At 40.4% G+C, this 21,503-nt stretch overlaps 1 protein-coding gene across 20 annotated transcripts in view; it reads right to left on the reverse strand.

The window, feature by feature from the left end:
* The window catches only part of Tcf4 (transcription factor 4), a 342,727-nt gene that overhangs the window by 50,110 nt on the left and 271,114 nt on the right, over positions 1-21,503 (reverse strand). For all 20 annotated transcript variants that reach the window (XM_050121710.1, XM_050121718.1, XM_050121709.1 and 17 more), the window contains 2 exons: positions 4,978-5,083; positions 1,089-1,222 (listed from right to left, as the gene is read on the reverse strand). In XM_050121710.1, the coding sequence (XP_049977667.1) occupies positions 1,089-1,222; positions 4,978-5,083 (240 nt within the window). The remainder of the gene's footprint in view (positions 1-1,088; positions 1,223-4,977; positions 5,084-21,503) is intronic.

Genomic DNA, 21,503 nt, shown 5'->3' on the forward strand with positions numbered 1-21,503 from the left:
AGCTGCCCCCCCACTTCTTCTATATGTGCAGTGATTGAACAGAGGAGAGCAGAGACCACAGGAATCCATGAAGAATTTCCCTGATCAGGAGAGAGAAAAAGTAATAAATGTGGAATGAGGAAAACCAGCAGGAAGAAGAGAAGGACAATAGTTATAACCATGGCCATAGACTTTCCTTCATATCTATGAGGTCTGAAGTGTGTGTGTGTGTGTGTGTGCATGTATGTGTGTGTCTAGCATAGGATATGCAGGTACATAAAACTGTGTGTGCACATGAGATCAGACCAGGATTTTGGATGTCTTTCTCTATCACACTCTGCCTCACTGCGCTGAGATAGGTTTAATCTAGACATTCTTCTTCTACTTAATAATAGGTTTAAGTACACAAGTAGATTCTTGGCTGTAGCAGATTTTATGCCTAGAGATAGGTGGCTGATTCTTTGGGGACAAGGGATTATGCTATAGGAAGGTGAGAAAGCAGAAGACATGGGAAGAGTGGAAAAACCTTACTTAGGAAAGACAATATTATACAAGACAGCGGCTTTCACAGGGCTGTTCAGCAAAACAGAACATGCGTGGCACTTGTGTGGAACTAAAATTAAAAACCCAATGAACGTGGAAATTCCACAGCTTCCTATTCCCAACAAGACTACATAGAAAACATAAACCCTTTCCATATAGTAGGTCACAAAAGGCCAACGCTGACATAGAAATCCCTGTGATCTCAAATCTTTCCTGTCCCACCCTTAGCCGAGCGTTCTCCAGAATTTTAGACAGTAAAAAAAGACAAGGCGCTGCCATTACTGAAGCCCGGAACTCAAAAACACTGTGTTTATCAACCAAAGGAAGCTGACATCGCCATAAAGAAAACAGAACAAAATACAATAAACAAAGGACAATGACAAAGAAGCTTCACAAGGTTTACAGAGGTGATCCGTGTCTGTGGGGCCTTTGATCGCTGAAACAATAAAACTCTAAGAATAAGAGGCCTGAGCTATTTTTGCGTCTTTGCACGGTTCTGGCATACACACAGAGAGGAGACTCAGAAGCTGGCGGGTGCTCACCCCATCCCCGCGAGCCTTCCTTACCAAACGTTCATGGGGATGCAGGCTGCAGTAGCTGCTAGACTGCGGAATATGAGAGGAATTGCCCAGCATCCCTCCATAGCCAGGCTGATTCATTCCACTGGAGGAGCTCCAAGGGTCACTGCTGTGATGGCCATCTGGAAAGGACAAAGAAAACCATGGCTCTGCGGAGGCATTCAGCCTTGCCTTTTAGAATAGGGTTTCTTCATATACTTGAAAATAACCTCCTGTTGTGTATTCATCTTTGTCTTGCTTTTCTGATGACATCATACGATAGTCATCACTATCTGTCGTCCCCCCCCCCCCCGCCCAGTGACTTTTTATATTGTCAAACAAACAGAAACATTTAAGTTAGTGTTCTCTGTAAAAATTCAACTGGAAAAAAAAAAAAAACGGAACATGGTTCTGGGCAGAATTGTATCACGTCAGCAAGGTGTTTCGTGCTGGAAGAAGTCCCTGACCACTGCTCTTAGGAAAGTCATCTAAAAAGTTAAACTGTTCCCAAACTTGGAGGTGAAAATAAAATAGTTGAGACATTACAGAGTTGGCGGGGCTGCAAATTTTAAGAGACTACACCGCAATGACTACTGGAAAAGAACAACCCAAATTTAGAAGGTTGGATTTCATTTCTGTGCCATGCGCAACATGGAGAATTAATGTTGGAATTATCTTACAGTCAGTGGGGGAGATATTTTTCAGTCCTAGGTCATTTTGGAATTTGGTATGTATGTATGTAGCTCTCTTAAATCTTCAGGTGCAATGTGAGTATATGCATGCCTTAATATAGATACAAAAACACGAACAGACTGGATTTAATAAATATATGAGGTAATGGAGTGTGAAAATCATACAGAGATATCATTTTAAAGTCTCTTCTAGTGTGCAGGTAATCTTTCATATTAACGGGAGAATAGAGGCAAGCTTGATGATTCCTCCCCGCTGCCCGGCCCTGTGGTTATATAAATTGCAATTGTTTCATTTTGATTTTGTAAACAAATATAAGGGCAAGAAACAGCCTGAACCACTGCTAATCCGCCCAACCTCCCCCTTTCCTCAGTAGCTGAGCAGAAATGATTAAGAACCGGATCTATTCCAAGACACCAGTTTCATGCTGAATGTATACAGGTATGCCTTGCTGAAAACAGGCTCATTTCGACAATCACATGACGAAACCACAGTCTTTTTAAACCAGGCTAATTTCATCTGATATTTTATTTCATGAAGTTGTGGGTTTTTTTTTTCACTGAATATTTAAACTCTGAAGTTAGAATTTCAGAACGACTCTGGTTGCAGAGCACAAAGGGAGAGATGGTGGATTTCTTCCTTTAAGAACCATGTAAGCAAACTTATATCTGCAATTTTGACAGCTGTGGGCATGTAACCAAAGATGGAAAGTGGAGGTAAAAATAAGTTTACAATGGTAAATTTAAAATATGCCCATGAAAACCCTTTCCCTTACACATCTGCAAAACCACATATTCGCCCAAGCCCTGATAGGATCACCTCGCACCTAATCCTAACCCTAACCCAAACCCAGAAGGGACTGATGTGAGGGAGACGGAAATATCAAGCCGCTGTTTCTGTGATCACCATGTGGAAACTCAGTGGCTTCAAAAAGCGAACTGGTTTTGGAGTGTGTGTGTGTGTGTGTGTGTGTGTGTGTGTGTGTGTATGTGTGCATGTGTGCATGTGTATGCAGACATGTGCAGGTGCAAAAATATATGTTCATGCATGTGAAGGCCAGTAGTCATTCTTTTGAGAAAATGTCTCCTACTGGGCCTGGAGCTTTCTAGTATGGCTGGCTGGATGCTCAGCAAGATGCAGGGATGCACCTGTCTCTGCCTCCCTAGGGCTGCTTGAGTCAGAGGCATCTGCCGTCTATATGGGCGTTAAGGACCCAAACTCAGGACCCGTCTCATCCAGCAAGAACCATCCCCTGTGAGAACTCTCCTGACCCAAAGTTAACATTGCATATACTTTAGATTTCGCATGGAATACTGAAGATTAAATATCACCTTAAACTTAAATATGAAGTTCAAGACCACTAACACTTTGAACTGAGTGTGCATCTGACAAGTGAATTAGGAATACATATCACTGAATCAGCATTTTCCTGAAATATTCCGACAGCACGATGCACGGTGTGGCAATGCACTTAGGATTGTTAACACAGTGTACGCTACTCCACGCAGACTTATAAAAATATGTATTTTACATAAATTATGCTTTTCAGAGTAAATTAATATTTATCACATCCCATGATCTTGGCATAATGTTGTTTTGAAAGAATAGAATTAGATGTGTGCAAATTAATTGTGCTCATCATAAATGTCAACCGAAGATTTTTTTTTTGGTATTCATATGCTGAAAAACAAATCTGTTTCCCATAGTTTACGGGGTGTGCTGTGGAAAGGAATTTACTGCTTTAATCTACCTGGCCTCTTTGCTACGTGCACCATTCAAGACAACCGATTTCTCAAACACATAGAGGGATTTTATTCTTCTGTCTATTTTCTTAATGAAAACCTGATTTTTTGACGTAAAAAGTCCTTGAGTTGGCAGCATCCGTAGGACACTTTCTCCCACGGTTTGTAGCTGAAGGCAATAAGCCCATTGTCATGGCACAGAATGTACTCAAGTGATTAGCCAATGACCCTTTGAGAGTTACACCTAGGTCAGGTCACAAAGACAGAGGAAACCATGAGCTCAGTGATATGTGGAACAAATTCTCCCTGATCCCAAGGGACCTGCTGCATTCTGTTTTGTAGACTTTCTGGAGAACTTCACATGCAAACCAGCAATCTGAAGGAGCTAACTTGAAAGGGAAAGATGAGTCTCTTCTCATCACAGTAGTTGAGTGTGCCCTCTGCCATCTTAGTGAGTCACCAGACCGCTCGGTCCCTTGGTATTACTGCCCCAAGTGTGTTATTGCTCCCATGTGTCACTGTGTGTAGAGCACTGTCCCTTTACTGTGCCAACGTATACCCAAGTAAAGTACACACATCCGGGCAGAAGGAGTTAGAGTTGTGTATTTACAGGAGTTTAGAAAATTGCACCTCTAACCTCAGGGTATCTTGGGACTAAGACCATCATAGTTTTAAGTATCCTAGATACGGCCAGGATGGAATCGATAGCTCCTTCCTCTTAAGAGACCATTTATGAAGTAGCTGGTGTCAGTTTGATGATCCCAGTCTTTTCCAACTAGTAGGGAGGAGCGATGTGACCAGAGGCAACAGTATAAGCTCAGGGATATATAACTATTTGCTTTTTTAAAAAATTAAAAAAAAATTAAATACAGTGGATAATTAAAAGAACACATAGTCATTATCCACTGTGAAGCCAAAATGTCCCTGCCATATATTCCTTGTACATGGAATTCAAAATTCTCTTTTACCTTAAATAAATTAGTATGTCATGTTGTATAACATCCCATGTTTCAATGGGTCACTTATTCTTAAATGGAACCCTTATTCTCACTTACACATTAGTAAGTGGTTACAAACATTATAGATGGCTGGACCCAAGGGGAATCATTTTCCTCTTGGCTAAGTACAAGATCTCCAAAACATACCCTGAGCTAGATGAGATGTACCTAAACACACATATGTTTGGGAGATGGCAGAGATACTGAAGGCCAACTATCTTGGAAGAGCAGCAAGGCATTTGTTTTATGTGGGACAAAGCAATTTATTTTTAACCCATTAGAGGTCAAAGAACTTTAATGTAAAAGAAAAACCATTCTCGGTAACTTTGACTTAATTAGGTATGGAATTCAATTCTTAAGAGGGGAAACACCTCCACCTCCCGCCCCACCGCCCCCGAAACCCTTGTCTATGATTCCATTTCTTTTGCCCTGTGTATAACACTAATGGCAGGCAAAAAAGGACCTTACCTTGCATGAAGAAGGAGCTAGGGAAAGTGCTGGCCGCTGGTTTGGAGGAAGGATAGCCTGGCGAGTCCCTATTGTAGTCGGCAGTGCTTGCTGAAGGAGCGTAGACCTGGGGAAAGAGAACCACATGAGTTCAACTTTCTACATGGATCCACGTATCACTATATCCATGATTTGATGAGAAGCTGGCACAAAACATAAAATTGGGATACTGTAAGAGTCTAAGCCTAATCCAATCCGAGAAGCACTGCCTCCTTTGGATATAGCAGAAAAAAATTCTGTATATTTGTGTTAACATAAAATCATCAGGTATGAGATTTTCCAGTCCAGGCGAGAACATTGCAAACCATGTCTAGAGGTAAACATACCTTGCAGGTCCAAGTAGCCCCCGTCTACAGATTCCTTTTGCTTTAAAACACAGATGGCCCATGAGCATGTTCGGGGCAACACAGAAAGTCCTGCACACAGTCTCTCCCAAAGATAGACCAAATCTCTACCTTTCAATTAAAAATTTCACTTGCAATGCAGGAGGGAGGGAAGAGGTAGGCAAAAGGAGGAAAAGAGGAAAGGAGGGAGGAAGAGGGTGGGGAAGGAGGGAGAGAGAATGAACACGAACTAGGAATGATAGGAATTATATATATATATATAATATCAGGCTATATATATATAATATTATATATATATATCAGGCTATTCCATCCACACAGTGTCTGCAGAGATGCATGAAAAAATGCCATTAAGAGCCTGGATCAACAGAAGGACCACCAACAACCAGTGTGTACACAGGAAGAGGGTCTCTCTCTCTCTTTTTTCAAGTGCTTATTATATTTGTGTGTACAATAAACTTTAAAAGTGTGCCAAAAACTTAATTTACTTAACATTCGTTTATGAACCCTCCTGAGACTTGGGGAGCCAGAGCCTTATAAAAATAGGCCTCATGTTTTCTTGTTTATGTTTCCTTGAAGCAAGCAGCATCACAGCAAAGCATAAATTCATAAGGTATAGTTTAACTTTAATTGGTTCTCTCCCTTGCCTTTTCTGCTAAATATAATCTTTTTTTTCTTCGTTTTTAATTCCCATTTTCCTTTGCTCTAAAAGTTCCTCTCCAGATGGTTGGAAAGACTGAACGGCTCATCCTCTTGATGAAAATGGATACCTTCCTGCCTCCATTTTGAAGCAAGCAGCGGCTCACAAAATTGGCAGTGAGCCTACACTGATACTCACAGGTCACAGTGAGAGGGAGGAAATTCACCAACAAAAAGGCTGCGGCAGGATTACAAAAAAAAAAATCCATTTTTTGCCACGTATATCAAACACCCTAGAAATTAGAAATTGTATAATTCTCTCAGAACATCCATGACTCATAAAGCTTGAGTATTAATTCCAGGTTTAGGATTTCACAAAGGCTAGGTCCACAGAGACAGATGTGGGAAGTGTGCATCTGTATCCATACATCAAATAAATGTTCCACACGCCCTTGAAAGTCTGGAGGTCCTGGATGTTAAACAAAACAAACCATGCCAGAAAGAGCCGCTCATGCTGTGGGCAGCAAGCACGTTTTCACCCTGAGTCCCCGAGGGATTTAAGTCCCATTTTTCAGTTTGTAAATTTTCTCTAACCCTTAAATGTATAGACGGTAATTTATTTCTGTTTCTACAACATTCATAATAAAGGGCTGGAGGAAGCCCCACATCATTCCTGAAGTGTCTTTAAGAAACAAAGAGTGAACTATAGGGCAGGGGTCCAGCCTGGGTGTTTCCTGGGAACGAGACAGCCAAAAAACAGGTGGGGTGCTACCGCTGACTCAGAAAGAGCCCAAGCAAAGGTAAAAGGGCCAGAGAACGATACCTTCCGGGAAAAGGGCAAAGCGATCACTAAATAGCCGTGTGCAAATGCATTCCAGGATGTGCCTGCACACCACGGCTATGGTACGCTCATATGCCTCAGCCTGACATGCGGCTGGTCCATGAGTCCTAATGTAGGCTGAATGCACTCTGTATTGCTTTCCATGTTTCAGAAATCAATACATAGTTACTGGGGAAAACTGGCCTTTTCATACTATTCTTCTACCTGTGTACAGGAATTAGGTCTGGGAAGATAATTTATAGCTTAATTTTAGTAACTACTCTACCACCACTACTCTTAAACATGAACAATAGAAATATCAAAACCATTTGATCATATTAACATGGTTCCCCACCCTGTGAAATTATGTCAGACATTTGAGAAAAAGATAAGAATTTCTATCATTATTTTAGTTCTATAAAAGAAAGCTACTTTGACTCTGAATTATGAATAAATTAAAATACCTAAGGGTAAGATTGTTTAGGCAAATTCTTCAATACTGCCTGCTTGTGAAAGAGCATCTACAAGATAAAAATATTTTAGCACACACTCCAATGTAACTCTATAGTCAATTGGAGACTTTGGTTGTTTGTTCTGGACCTTTTGAGACAGCGTTTCTCTATTATGTACTCCTGTCTGTCCTGGGATCCGGTATGTAAGGGCCTTGAACACATAGCGATCTGCCTTCTAAATGCTGAGACTCAAGGCTCTTGGTGCGGTGCCAGCACACCAAGTGGGGATTCTTAATACAAGGTGAAAATTCCTGTTAACTAGAAAAAGCACATTTTATGCTATTTCAGGGCAATTTCTGTGTATCTTCCATAACACAAAGTCATTCAGAGAGCCACTTCGATGCCTGCCACTCATTTTCCCTTTAGATGCTGTGTTTTTCTCGCCTTACATGTCACTTTAAGGCAAATGGTTTATATTTTTGTTGATATAGGTGAATTCTGCATAGATATGTTTTTGGAAAATTGAAGAGACCAATAAATGTATTTGCTTCAACTTGCCACATTTTATTTATTTACTAATAGCTGACTGATGTAGGTGCTGGAGATGGAATGGAAGCTGCGGAACATCCTCAGGAAACATTCTACCACCCAGCCACACGCCGGCCCCCGCCCATGAGGAAAAGCATGAATTTTAACATCCAGAAAATTCAAAGTGGAAGTTCAAGGAATTGTTTTAATATGTGGAACTTGTTAGAACTACACAGTTAATTAGTTATTATTCCTTATTTTTCATCTTTTGATAGACACTGTCATTTAAAATTGTACTGAAGGTAAGAGAGGATATTTACATAAATAGCAATAATAATGTTCACACTACCTTTAATATTTCGAATTTCAATGACAGTGACAGTCAGTGGCTGCTCTACTTGATTATGTTGTCAGTTTCCGAGTGGTCTATGTGGTATTTCCCACAAACTGTTTTATAATGATATTATTTCCACTAAGTCCTCATATATGTACCACCTTATTATTTTTCAAGTCTACAGTAAGATTACTTACCTAACTGGAATTGTTTTTTAACAAGATATATCAGGAAATCAGGTTTAAAAAAAATCAGCCCAATTTGAAAGGAAAACTCCAACATCATTGCAATATATTTAAGTGACCCCAATAAGAAGAAAAAGAAAATATCACGAGAAACAAAGGCCCATACTTCCCTAGAAAGACAACTTAGATCAAAATGGACACTGGACTCTGACCTTCCCCATAAAGGGAAGGAAGTGTGAAATATTGCCAAATTGGATCAGGGAATATTTGCTGAAGCCAACGGGGCATCACCCTTCCACTCAAATCATTTGTTGAGAAGAAGCTTCCTGGGTAATTCATAATATAATATATTTTGCATCAAAGGTTGGTATCACCATCTTCCCTGTCATAATTCTGAATTTAAAGTAAAATTACAGAAGCCGTGAGCTTAACAAAATTGTCTAGATAACATTAAACCACAGATTGATGGAAGTATAAAAATAATTTTATTTTACAGATAGACTTTCTATTGTAGCCATGTGGAGATGGAACACACCTTTAATCCCAGTACTGGGGAGTCAGAGGCAGGTGGATCTGAGTTCAAGGCCAGCCAGCCCGGTCTACAGAGTGAGTTCCAGGACAATCAGGGCTACATAGAGAAACCCTGTCTCAAAAGACTGAAACGGGTGGAAGTGGGGGGGGGGATTTCTATTCTGAGACCTACAGTAGGCACATTTGCTGCACCCAATGACCCTTTTGAGCCACCAAGAAAATGATATAAGTTCTTCTGACATTATAAAAAAGGATCAAGCAGGAATGCCCACCCACAAGCCAAGTGGAGGAAGTGTGTTCCCTAATCTTCCCTCTCTTGGCCTATGGATTTCCCTCAGGAGGATTTAAACATAACAAAGGTTAGATTGCTCAGGATTTCTGCAGAGCAGTGTTTGTGGTACAAGTTCACAATTTCATTCTTCTAACCTCCCCGTCTCCAGGATCCTTCCTCTACAGTGGGAGCCACCGGACCTACTCTGCAAGCATAAGCCATGTAAATGGTGCTTTGGGTGTAAAGTAACTAGAATGGATCCTGACACACTGTGAACATGTAAAAACAAATTATCAACCACTGTGTTCAGGTCTTGTCATGATTTTTATTAAGCCTACAAATGCAATTTAGAAAAGTTTGCCTTTTCCCCATTAAAAATCTGCTAAGCAACAATAAGGCAGAGAAAGTAGAACTGTGCATCAAAGTCTATATTCTATTAAAACCAATTCTTCCTTCTCTTTTAAAAAATTTTTAATGGTTTATTTTTATTTTATGTGCCATGATGTTTTGTCTGCATATGTGTCTGTGTGAGGGTGTCGGATCTCCCGGAACTAGAGTTACAGACAGTTGTGAGCTGCCCTGTGGGTGCTGGAAATTGAACCTGGGTCCCCTGAAGGAGCCACTAGTGTTCTTAACTGCAGAGCCAACTCTCCAGTCCCCAATTCTTTCTTCTTTAAGATGAGACATTCTTTATTTCCACATCTCATTTATTTTTATATATTTAAAATTAGATCTTATTTATTTTCATATATTTTAAATTATAATAAAATGACATTATTTTCCTCTTTCCCTTTTTTCCCTCCAGACCCTCCCATGCCCCCACTCTCAAACTGATACTCTTTATTATAGCCACATGTACATACATGTGTATGCAAGAATATGTATACATGTATTCATGCATGTATGAATATGAAAACACAACCCAAAGGTCTGTTTTTGTTGTCTCTGTGTAGGATAAGACATTTTTAACTATCAATTAGAGTTTGACTTTTGTGATAGTTTACAGAAGTAAACTTGGGGATACCATTAGTCTTTTTTTCATCTATACCAGTTTTATTTGCATATTACAAGGCATGCTATGGTAAGACCATGCATATGATAAGCAACGTGCTTCCTGCAAGGGAACTATAACTCAGAAGAGCAGAGAGAAATGGCTTCAGGCCATGTAAAATAAGGGTCGGTGGTCACCATATTTTATAGAAGGTCTTCCCTGCCCCTTCATGTTACCACCCACTCATGATTATGTAAGTGCAATGCGCATATGCAATTTCCAAAGGGAACTGTAATAGCTGAAACTGCGTGAGGCGGTAAGAGAAACAGCAGGGGAGTTCCAGATTCTTACAGAGTGTTACCGTACTATCCACAACGAATGGAAAAATACCACATTAAAGTACTGCCACAGATGTCCACTCAGAGCTCAGACCTTGGGAGATTTTACACATGGTCTCAATTGGGGTCTGTTGGCCTCCACATGGCCTTTGAAGCCTTATAGCTGACCAACTCATCACTCAACAACAAGGTAGACTCTCAGTTCTTCCACTCTTTCAAGGACCAGGGTCTAAGCTAGAAGAAAGAACAGCTCGTAGACAGGACTGTGTGTATATTCACAAGAATGAGACGGCCAATGTTAAGTTTTACGGGACCGAGTTAAAGTAAAATTGTCAGCTAAGCTGACACACAGAGAAGGAAGAGGAAAATGTACATGGAGAACCAGCCTCTGGACTAGATATGCATAGGCTTGGATGGTTCTGTAATTACTCAGATCTGGATTGGACTCACAGGGTTCAAATTTCCACTCTCAGAATTCATTATGAAGATATGACAAAACAATTTATCTCTTGGGGCTTGCTTTCCTTGCTTGTCCAATGGGGCGATTCTCACCATAATGATGAATGATATCATGCCAATCACACTCCCTAATCAATCACAGGCACTCAATAAATGTACAAAATTTACACTTTGCCAGAAACTTACTCATTGCTTCCCAACAATGTCTCGAAAAGTGTTGTCGGATATGGTTGTCACTAGTAACTGGGGGTTATTTCAACTGAACTTACTGAAAATGAAACAGTTTTGAGTTGTCAGTCATGTTGGCCATGTTTCAGAAGCTCAAGAGCCACAGGCAGCCATTGGTCACCATACTGGTCAGCATGAGCACAGAACTGCTTATACGTAAAGCATCCTGCCAGACAGTGCTAGGGTGGAGACGAGACCTTCCATAAGGAGAGACTGGGTATGTTGCCATCCAACATAAGGACTTTTGCCTCAGCAACAGCAGCTTAGCTATGGCTCGTTTTCCCCCAGAAAGGAGGATCTGTTTTGCCGAGACGGTGGGAGAGACAACTCCAGGTAACCCCAATACAGCGCTTACAGCTGACATACAACCAATGTCCACCTGATGAAATGGCAGAGAGTTCCATCTACTGTCTTTTTATTTTAAAGTCTTATGTAGCATTACAAATTTGAGACTTTTTTCTTTAATAGCCATCTACTAAAATGACTGAAAACTATACACCAAGGAGGAGGAGCTATGAGCCTCGATCTTTGTCTATGTTGGAAATGAAACTCATGAGCTGCAAGTTCATTTTTGGTCACTATTGGTTCTAACAGAGGGATGAGAGAGCTAGACATGGCTCTGTCACCCTGCTTTTGGTTTTGAACTGTAAAAGACTTCTGGCCGGTTTTCTTGTTATCTATCTTGTTAAGATTAGATACCTTATTCTTTATTTTCCGGCTTTATTATATTGACTTCCTGAAGACAATCTATCTTTTTCTATCAGTTTTTCAGAGGTTCCCCTTTTCTTGGCATGTCACCTCTGCACCTGCCGTCCTCTGTTGCACTTCCTGGGTTCATGCTTTCGAAGCTCAAATGAACTCAACCTCATTTTGCAAAATAGGCAGAAGTTTAAGGATTTGCCCAGGCGTGTAAATATTGAGTCAACTCTGCCCATCCTCAGTATCTTCTCCCAAAGTCTATTCTAACGTCTGGATTTCAAGACTTGAAATGGCCACCAAATGGAAAGTTAACAGGTTCAAACAGTTCAGTCACATGGCCTAAGATGAAAATGAAGTTAATCACGCTCAGAGATACACAAGAGCCCAAGACCCAAGCCGAGAGCAAAGTTCAGGAATTGCACCCCTCCAACTGATATATTCTCAGTCTGTAGTGCAAAGTCAAGGAAAATTGAATGATGAAGAGAGGAGGGCTCTTCCTTGACATCCAAGTGATGGTTAATGACCAGACTGTGATATGATTGAATTAGTCGCATTTGGAGGCGCAAACAACAGTGCCTACAAGTCTCTACTGACACACAGAGACATGCCCCTTACAAATGGAAAGACAGCCACAGGCACCAGATGATGAATTTGTGGACATTTCACTTCTAACTAAAGCCCATGATTTTCAAAGGAATTAATCAAATAGTTCTAAGTGTTCAAAATTGGTTCACAATGAAGATTTTATTTCTCAAACTATTTTTATTGTCATTCTGGGGCTCACGTGAGGGTAGGTAGGTCATGGGAGAATATTTCATGACTTTTCAAACATATATGAAACTCACCGATTATGTGTGAGTCATCTGTATTTTATTGCTACTAACAGAACAATATTTTCTTTCCATTCTACCAGGTTACATCACAAAAAATATGAGAAAATATGAGAAAGAGAATATATATATATATTCCCAAAGAAGTTCTATGAACTTGTCATATATTTAGAATAAATTCCCACAAACACATATCCACACATCCTGTCATAAACACCACATATCAATTTCCTCTTCCAAACAGTAGCTGACTCCTGCTTATCCATTCATGAGTAGTGAAACTTGAAGCTAAATCCTTCAAGTTAGTTTCAACCAGTAGATTTTTTTTCCTCACCAAGCAAATTTCCAGGTTTCTGTTAAGAAGCAAAAGAACTGTCAGTGGTTCTATCCCTTCCTTGCTTGTGTCTTTGTTAGTCAAATGGCAAGTGAAAAATATCAAGAGGATGAAGAAGGCCAAAGGAGAGAAAGGGGAGCCTGAGTAATGTTCAGATTGCAGGCGGGCAGGGGGCAGCCAGTGTCCTCCTTTCCCAGGCACTGAACTCAGCCTGCTAGGAGCTCTGGGACAACACTGGTGAGAGTGCCCTTGATGCTAATGCCCGTGCCTTCCAGTAACAAAGCCCACAGTCGCTGCAGAAAACCTGGTGTAAGTTACAGCCCCGCATCTCTGTCTTATCATTTCTTCTCTTCAAATAAAAAGACAAGGCTATTGCCTCTACTTTCTTTCCCATAGATAACTTCTGAATATTTCCTCAAACCTCTGACTCCCTTTCCAAATTGATTTAAATGAGCTGGGTGCAGCCTTTATAGAGATGTACGGGGGGAGGGGAAGAGGGGGTGCACATAGATGCCAATAAAACCTCTGCTTTCCTCAATAAAGAAGGACACTTAAGACAGAACTGTTACTGCTGAGTGGTCACACTGCACCTTAGATGTTTACAAGGGCCAGTTCAGAAAACATTTTCTAAGTGGAGTCGCTGAAAACCCAAGACAGTAAAATGGGCAGCAGAGACTGAATAGATTCTCTCTGTTATGACATCACATACACATTTGAGATTCTGAGCTCTTGTAATACTACACTACTGAAATCTCACATCCACCCTCCAGAAGACAGCCAGAGGGGTATCAAAGAGAAATAAAGGAAAGCAATTAATAATGATGTCCCAACTTGGCACACTTTTCCATAACTGCAAAGAGACCTATTACCAAGGTCTGTGAGGATGCAAGTTCTTGTCATGACTGACCAGGCCAACTGATGACAAAATACACTGGTAACATATTACTTTTGATAGGTCAGGCATAGGCCCAGCCATATTATGTGTATAACTTTTTTCTTTCCCTTAGCCCATTGTTAGATTAACATTGCATTTTCACAGATTAAGACCCCAAGGCACACAGAGTTTACATAACTAAAGAGCTCAACTAAGTGGCAAGTTTGAGATTAAGAATCATGAAGTCCCATATCAAACTTGATCTCTTAAGTATTATGATGGCAAGTTTTGATGGCTATGCATACTCCAAAATGACTGAAGATGGGCTCCTACCAAACGTTTTCCAAAGTCCTGGTTGGATCATTTAGGAACCATGACCCCAGCAGTAAGACAGCCACTTTGTCCAAAAAGGACACAGGAAGTCTCTATGGTGTGGTGTTCATGGGGGCTGCTGCAGGAAACAGGATTTTCAGAATGTGGTTTCACTAAGGAAGAGAAGGTATCCATAGAGAGTTGTTTGTTGTTTCTGGGGACACAAAGTGATACAAAACCATCTGCTAAGAGTTCCATGGGATTCAGGGATGAAAATAACCCAGGACTAAACACAAGAACAATAAGAAGAGAAAACAGTATCACCTGTGCGCTAAATACAGAGTGGACACAGCCTTATCTGTGTGGGCTAGCCTCTAGCTCCAAGGCTTCATTTCATTTTCACAACTGCAGTTCTCTTGCGCTTGGCATTAACTGAGCAGATGCCATATGTTTGCTATTGCATTCAACTTGGTGTATCACAGCAAGGTCCACTCTCAACATCGTGAGCACCTTGGCCTGAACTTCAAGGGCCTTAGACAAACCAAGCTACTCCTTGCTAAAGGTCTCTGGAAACACTGATTGCACCAACCTGGGACCAGCTGAAATCTGACTTCTTACTAGTTCTGTCCTTGTGTCACCCATTTCCACAGAAGTTGGCTGCATCACAGGCTCGGGGTTGGCACAGAGAAAATACTGTGGATGCTAAGTACACCACAACTCCTTAATATGCTCTCGACACCTAACTAAGTTGTTACCCAACTTTTAGTGATGGAAGCTCATCAGCAAATTAAAGATAATGTTCAGAAGAGCCTTTTGTATGACCACAACAACTTTTCATCACTCTGGCTATTTTAAGTCCTCAAGAGCTATAATTCTATCACAGGTTCTATCTTTATTTACACTAATCACAACAGATTCTGATCTTCAGGTATATATAACAGATTAGCTCCTATCTTAATGCTTTCTTCACCTTCAGCAGCCAAATGGTATTTTTATGATGACAAGAACTGCTCAATTAGGAGGTGTTGAAACATCAAAGTAGTGTGTGTTGTGTCTGCCAATAAATAGTTCCATGACCTCGAGAGATACTGTTTTCTCAGTTAAATAAGGGCTCCAAATTTGCAAGAAAGCAATTTCTATGACTCTACACTAATGATAGGAATGAACTCTAACTCCAGTGCTGATTATTGCTGTTATCCTGTACTGTAGTGGCCTACAAGAAGTCGTTCTAAGGTTATCTAGTCTACCTGGTTACAGAAAAAAAGAAGGTTAAGAGCAATATTGTTTTTTAAAAGGCAGATACGTTTGAATGCATGTATGAGAGTACAGTGCCTACCACAGAGGTTCAAATATCACTAAATACAATGAAGGAAGCATGAATAAAGCATTACAGACAAGATACATAGAGAGTGAGAATATTAAAACAACATAGGGAAAGACACATATTGGTTGGTTCCACCAGGATAAATCTTAATGATTCCACTTTTCACTGTATTTATTGCTGGGAAGCAATACTACAGTTCCTTAGAAGGACTTGAGGAAGTTGGTGAAGTTAGGAAGAACCAACAGTGTACCCAGAAGGTTGTGTAGAAAAGAACGTGTTCATGATTTTATAATTTGACCTTGTAGAATTCTAAATGAGTTATCTCTACTTCTCCAAACCCAAACGTCTTCAGCTGTTGTGCTTGCATACAGTAAACACAAACAGGCACCAATTCCCAATGCTTGTCAGGAAGGGAGGAGAGGCATTCAGAAAGTTGTTCTAAATAAAAACAGATGATAACAATTTCAGGAGTAGAGACCCAAGAAATAAGGGCAGAATTGGACTCCACGGGAAACTGAGAAGATGAGAACAGGTGGAGCCACCGTGGCCTGTAGTTACATACTTTGACATTTAACTTAACCGCATAAAAGGAAATTTCATTAAATTCTGTGACTGATCCATTGTTCAGGGTTGAAACTATTCAAGACATTATTTTTCACAATCATTCTGAGATCAACTATCTATCCAAGTGTTCGATCATCCTACTCATATTGTATCATTAGGAGAGAGCAGGCAAGAGAAAGGTTAAGTATTTAAACATCCCTGCCGTCATCTAACTAAATGAGGTTAGGAACTGGAACACATCCTATGAATTTTCAGTCCAAAGTCCAGGTCAGAAGGGACAGCCCTTAAGCCAAATAGCCTTACAAATTACCAATGGTCTAAGCGACCCGAAGGTCACCTTTCATATCAGTAAATGATGTTTACTGATGGCGAGTGGAATTTCCAGCAAACTCTAGGCTGTGCTTTGAAACATCAAATTTAGCACTGGTGCTTCAAACAGATGCTTTCCTCTCTCATGTACCAAGAGAGCTGTAATGAACACCGCGTCTCCAATCTGCTAGAGTTCTGAACAGCCATGGTACACTGCAAAATCATTACCCCATCTCCCCTTTCACTGAGCTGAAAAAAAAAATGTAGGAATTATCTCTTTTCTGTTAAAACATATGGCCTTAAGTACTTTCAATGGAAAACAAAGGCATGAAATAAATACCAAATGTAGGCCTCTGTGGCACAGATTGAAATAAAAAAGGATGGTATGCAAATTGTAAACAAGCCAATCAGCTTCCTCTCTGCTACTCATGTCGGTGCCCACCTCTCCTCCACACTCAGGGAAAACTTTAGGTAAAGTCAACCAGTCATAGTTCCCTGGTTTAACTCAGAGAAGAGCTTCTAGCTAGCACAAGGCTAGAAGTTTCTGGATGTAAAAAAGAAATATGGAGAAACTACATTCAATAACAAGTTATTTCAAAACTTCTTCAAGGAAATGAGGGATTAAGAAGAACCTTGTATTTCTGACAAGAGACCATGCAATAGAAAACTAAGTAGTCAATAATAATTAGTTTGTGTCTTCAGGCATATTCAAAACATAATTAAGTTGGCTTTCTTTAATAGTGAAATTCTAGGTATTTTTTCTTATGATAAATTTTTTCTTAATTTTGGAGACAAACAATTCAACCATTTACTACCAGCTATCTTAATAATATTTTGGAATAAGGTCAGTATAAATATATGTAAACAATACCAATTTCTTTAATAATGCAATTATAGTAATTATGTTCCTTTGATGTCTGAGAAATGTAACTTTTAATAAGCCTCTTACTTTGTTTAATAATCTTGGATTTTCAAAACAGAAATGTCAAACCCAGATGGTTTCTTAATATGGATAAAAGGGGAACAGTTTAAAAAGTTCAATCTTTGTTCATACAATTAGCAAATAATAGATTTTCTCTTTGGAACTTCCTAATCAATAGTCAGATAGATAAAGAAAAAGAAAATTGATATGCATATATTGTATAGATAGTCTGTGTATATGGTAACATTAAAGTCAGAAGTTTATGAAATATGGGCAGAAGGCTAGAAAATAGCTGTATAATGGCTGGGATGATCCACTGGGATCATGAAAGTGTTTGGAAACTAATCAGACGCCATGATGGCTCAGCATCCTGAATATACTAAATAAGCCTGAATTGCTCAGTTTGTACTCGTTAATTTTACCTTAACTAAAAATCAATCAACAAAACAAACAAATATAAACTAAAATAGCACATACCGGGTCTTAATTCACATCCTGTCCTGAGGAAATGACTTCAGACCCATATATAGTGAAGACTTATGTGTAGGAAGACAGATTGTGGACCGTAGCTCTAGAGTGCTCAGTTTTGCTGTAATTTTCTAGACAGACAATAAGGTAGCTAGTGTAGTTAGTTTGAGGAACAGAGGCTGCCATCTCAATGAAATGCAAACTGCCCTCCTGCCCAAGCCACTCGCAGTCTTTGTCAGCAGGATCAATATTCTCCCTTTCTACAGAAACAAGCGTGTGCTTGTTTCATGACGGGTCTTAGGTCAGTCCCTCAGCTACGAGGATTGGCCACTGTAAGCAGGAGACCTTTCTAGGTTTGGCTGTGTCACTAATGAATTGAACATGGGCAGGCGATCCACTCTGTTGCACGACATTCATTGGAGAATAGGACCACGCTACAAGGTCAGATCTCAGGGTATCTTGTTTGCAGAGCCTGCCCGCAGACAATAGTTTTGACAGTTTTCTTTACAGCAGACTACTGGATATGTAGGCAACTTACTCCTCTCTTTTTTCTGACAAGCCCAGGGAGTAATGGGTATTTGTGTGTGATGTCAGAAACGATATGGACAAAGGCCATTTCAATAACGTTAATGGAAGATTTTCCAAGCTTGCCTTTACTTTTAGAAATGTGTATCTTTGGTGAATTATTCTGGTCTTATCTTCCAAAGAAGACAAGGGCCCTGCCCTTGATGGTCATTTTAGAGGCTACACTGTAAAGCATGACCAGAGCAAAGTTCTTCCTAGAGTAGAGAGCCAATAGAATGTATCAAATAAATGAGGAACAGAAGCAGAGAAAGGGAAAGCAAGCCTTCTCCACCCCAATGTTTACTCATCAGATTACCAACTTTTAAGGACCTTCCCAGAATCTTTCATGTGTCAAAAACTGCCCTCAGAATCAAGAATGGGATTTCTTAGAGGATGGCAGGTAAGAACAGTTAGAGGCAGCACAGCTGGGAAGAAATTAGACTGACGTTGTACAGTTGCCCCAAACCAATGTGCAAAGTTTCTCAAGGCTTCCACCACAGTAGGGTCTCTGAATCTGCCTTACTGTGTTTGGCATAGTTACTCAGTTTTCACATCCCATATTCTCAAAATAAGGTTGCACGAAGTTATAACAAATCACAAGCTGCAATCACTTGGATTTACCTGCTCTACTCCAATCTGAAACTAACTCGGAGCCATAAGCTAGGGAAGTAATGTATCACTTTGGGGGTGTAGAATTAGGGCTCACAGATAAGAAGACAGCAAACAACAGAACTCTTAGCTGCATGTGTCCCCTAATATAGTTCTCCCTTTCCCCTTCGATGCTTCCAGGGATTCCCCTGCCCCCAGCTGGTTGGACTGGACCAATCATTTTGCCATTTACACATGTTCTACTTTTCTGGCAGTCTCCGTTTTACCCCAATATATTTGATGCCATGGGGTGAATAAGCCTTCTTCCTACCATTCCTCTTTGTTTCCTAGTAAACAAGATGCCAGGTGGTTATCTTCCAGTGCCTATTCTTGGATTTTGCTGCCTTGATTACCATTTAAAGTTCATTCCTACAAATGTGGGAAAGGTCGCCTCATGTATCTTTCTTCTGCAGCCTGAGATTCCTGATCAGTGTTAGTAGAGTACACTCAAGATGTCTATTGACTTTCTTCTGTCCAGCTTGTGCAGTGATCATCTAACACTTGCCCATACTAGACATGAAACAAATATCAGTGGGATGGCTTAGTTGTCCTGCAGGGCTTCTAGCCACCCCCAGAATAAAGAACGAGGAAAGATACATTAAAGTGTGTTTTTAAAGCAACCAAAATAAGTCGTCCCTAAATAGGACAGATAAAATCTACTGCCTCCTTCTAACTTCAAACTGATAATCTCAAGTGAGAAAGCTAGTCCACAGAGCAGATACAGGATTTCAGCCAAGTGCACGTCAGAGATGTACAGTTGGTGGAAGGAGCCTGAAGCTCTGGGTATTTTTGTTCCCTAAATTCCCTGTGTTCTGCTCCTGTACTTAAAGCCAAATGCTGAAGAACACAATATCAAGGAGAGAGGATACAAAGGCTCTGAGCATTCTGCAACTGTCCCAGGATTTAGAGTCCCTAATGTTAGGTCTGCCGAGAGCATTGCGTGCGAGAGAACAAATCTTCCACTTCCCGTATCTCTTAGGAGCTCAGGAGTGAGAGAGAGCGGAGACTCGACCAGAGTCTGGGATTGGTGATGCACTGCCCATCTTCTAGGATGGAACAGTTGAACCGCGGTACGGTTCATGCTCCTCCATTTTGACTGCAACTGGGTTTTGGCTTCTGTTTAACCAAAAAGTTGACATTGGTGCTGGTTTCCTAAAAATGATGCTTTTCTTCTGCTATGTGTCAGCTCCATCAGAGAGGGCCATCTCAACGTGACTGTTCTTAAGGTGACATGATCTCTGGTGCTTTCTAAAATAGTCTGATGTAAACCAACTGGGTGAGAAAATGCTAAGATTTTCATTTCCTTGAAATGTGATGCTATTTTTGAGCTTCTAATTGGAAAAAAATTAAACTGCAAGCAATTAAGTGTGGAGGAGTGGACCAAAGGTGGCTCGTATTTGGGCATATGGTAAATTGATTTGCCATTGAACTGGGAGGCTAATATTAGGCATGGGTGAGCCATGCCATGTTTTGTGTTTGTTCAATGTCTCATACTATTTTTTCAAATGTCATGGGCTCAGCAAAACCCAAAACACATTTTCTCAGCACTTCTCCCTTTTTCAACCCATGTGTATTTTGAGAGAAGTTTAATTCATATGTTTCTGATTTATTTACATGCAAGTCATCAGAATGTTGTTTTGTACTAGCTATTTGATGTCCAGGAAGCCTGTTGAGCTTTTCCTTTGAGGTTTTCTCTCCCCGCCCCAGGATCAGGAAGCAATGATTTGCAAATAGTAAAAAAGCTAGGGGAAAAAAAAAGTGCTCATCAGATTCCCCAAAATTCCTCCTCAAAGGTTCAGATTGTGTTCAAAACACAGATAGTATGAAGTTTGAGTACGAGTCTAACTTGGCAGAGGTAAGTTGGTGTTCCTAATTGACACGGTCCTTGAAGTTACTGATCTCTTCCCTGTGTCTACATGGAAGTGCATACTTGCAGTGGATGGCTACCATGAACAGATCCTAAGAAGGGATGGCAGGCTCTTCAGGATGAAGTGAGTCGGGCGTGTAACCCGGTACCTGTGGACAAAGCCTCAGTCTCCAGAACAAAAGCTAAGAAACCAGGTTTCTCTGCTGTGAAAACAAGGGCTGGGTTTCCCACACGGGAACTGCACCTTCCTTCTCTGCCCCAACTTCTGAAACAGAACGGACTCAAGCATTGGCTGGCAGGCGACTGTGTACATTCAAAAGCATTCATACCCTGTGAATCTTTCTCCATCTATTAATAGCTAGAATCTAATCCATCAATCATCAATCAATAAACTGCCCAACCAAAGAATCTTCTTCTTAGAGTTTGAAAGGATGGGCAGAATTTAAAGACTACTAAGTAGCCTTCCACAAGGAAGCCTTTTCTTCTCCTTTAAGAAGGATGAAGACACTGAGTAGTGGAAACACATGAGGAGACTTTTCATCTTTTAACATCACCCATGTTCCCCCCAAAATTGATCACTGGGGCGAGCTTTTATAAACTCACATCAGATTTTAAGCGCTGTTGATAGTTATTTTGGTTGTTCACTTTAAAA

The sequence above is a fragment of the Alexandromys fortis genome, unplaced genomic scaffold (genome assembly GCF_014885135.2).
Source record: "Alexandromys fortis isolate MF-2015 unplaced genomic scaffold, M_Fortis_MF-2015_v1.1 scaffold_202, whole genome shotgun sequence".
In the NCBI taxonomy this organism is placed as follows: Eukaryota; Metazoa; Chordata; class Mammalia; order Rodentia; family Cricetidae; genus Alexandromys; species Alexandromys fortis.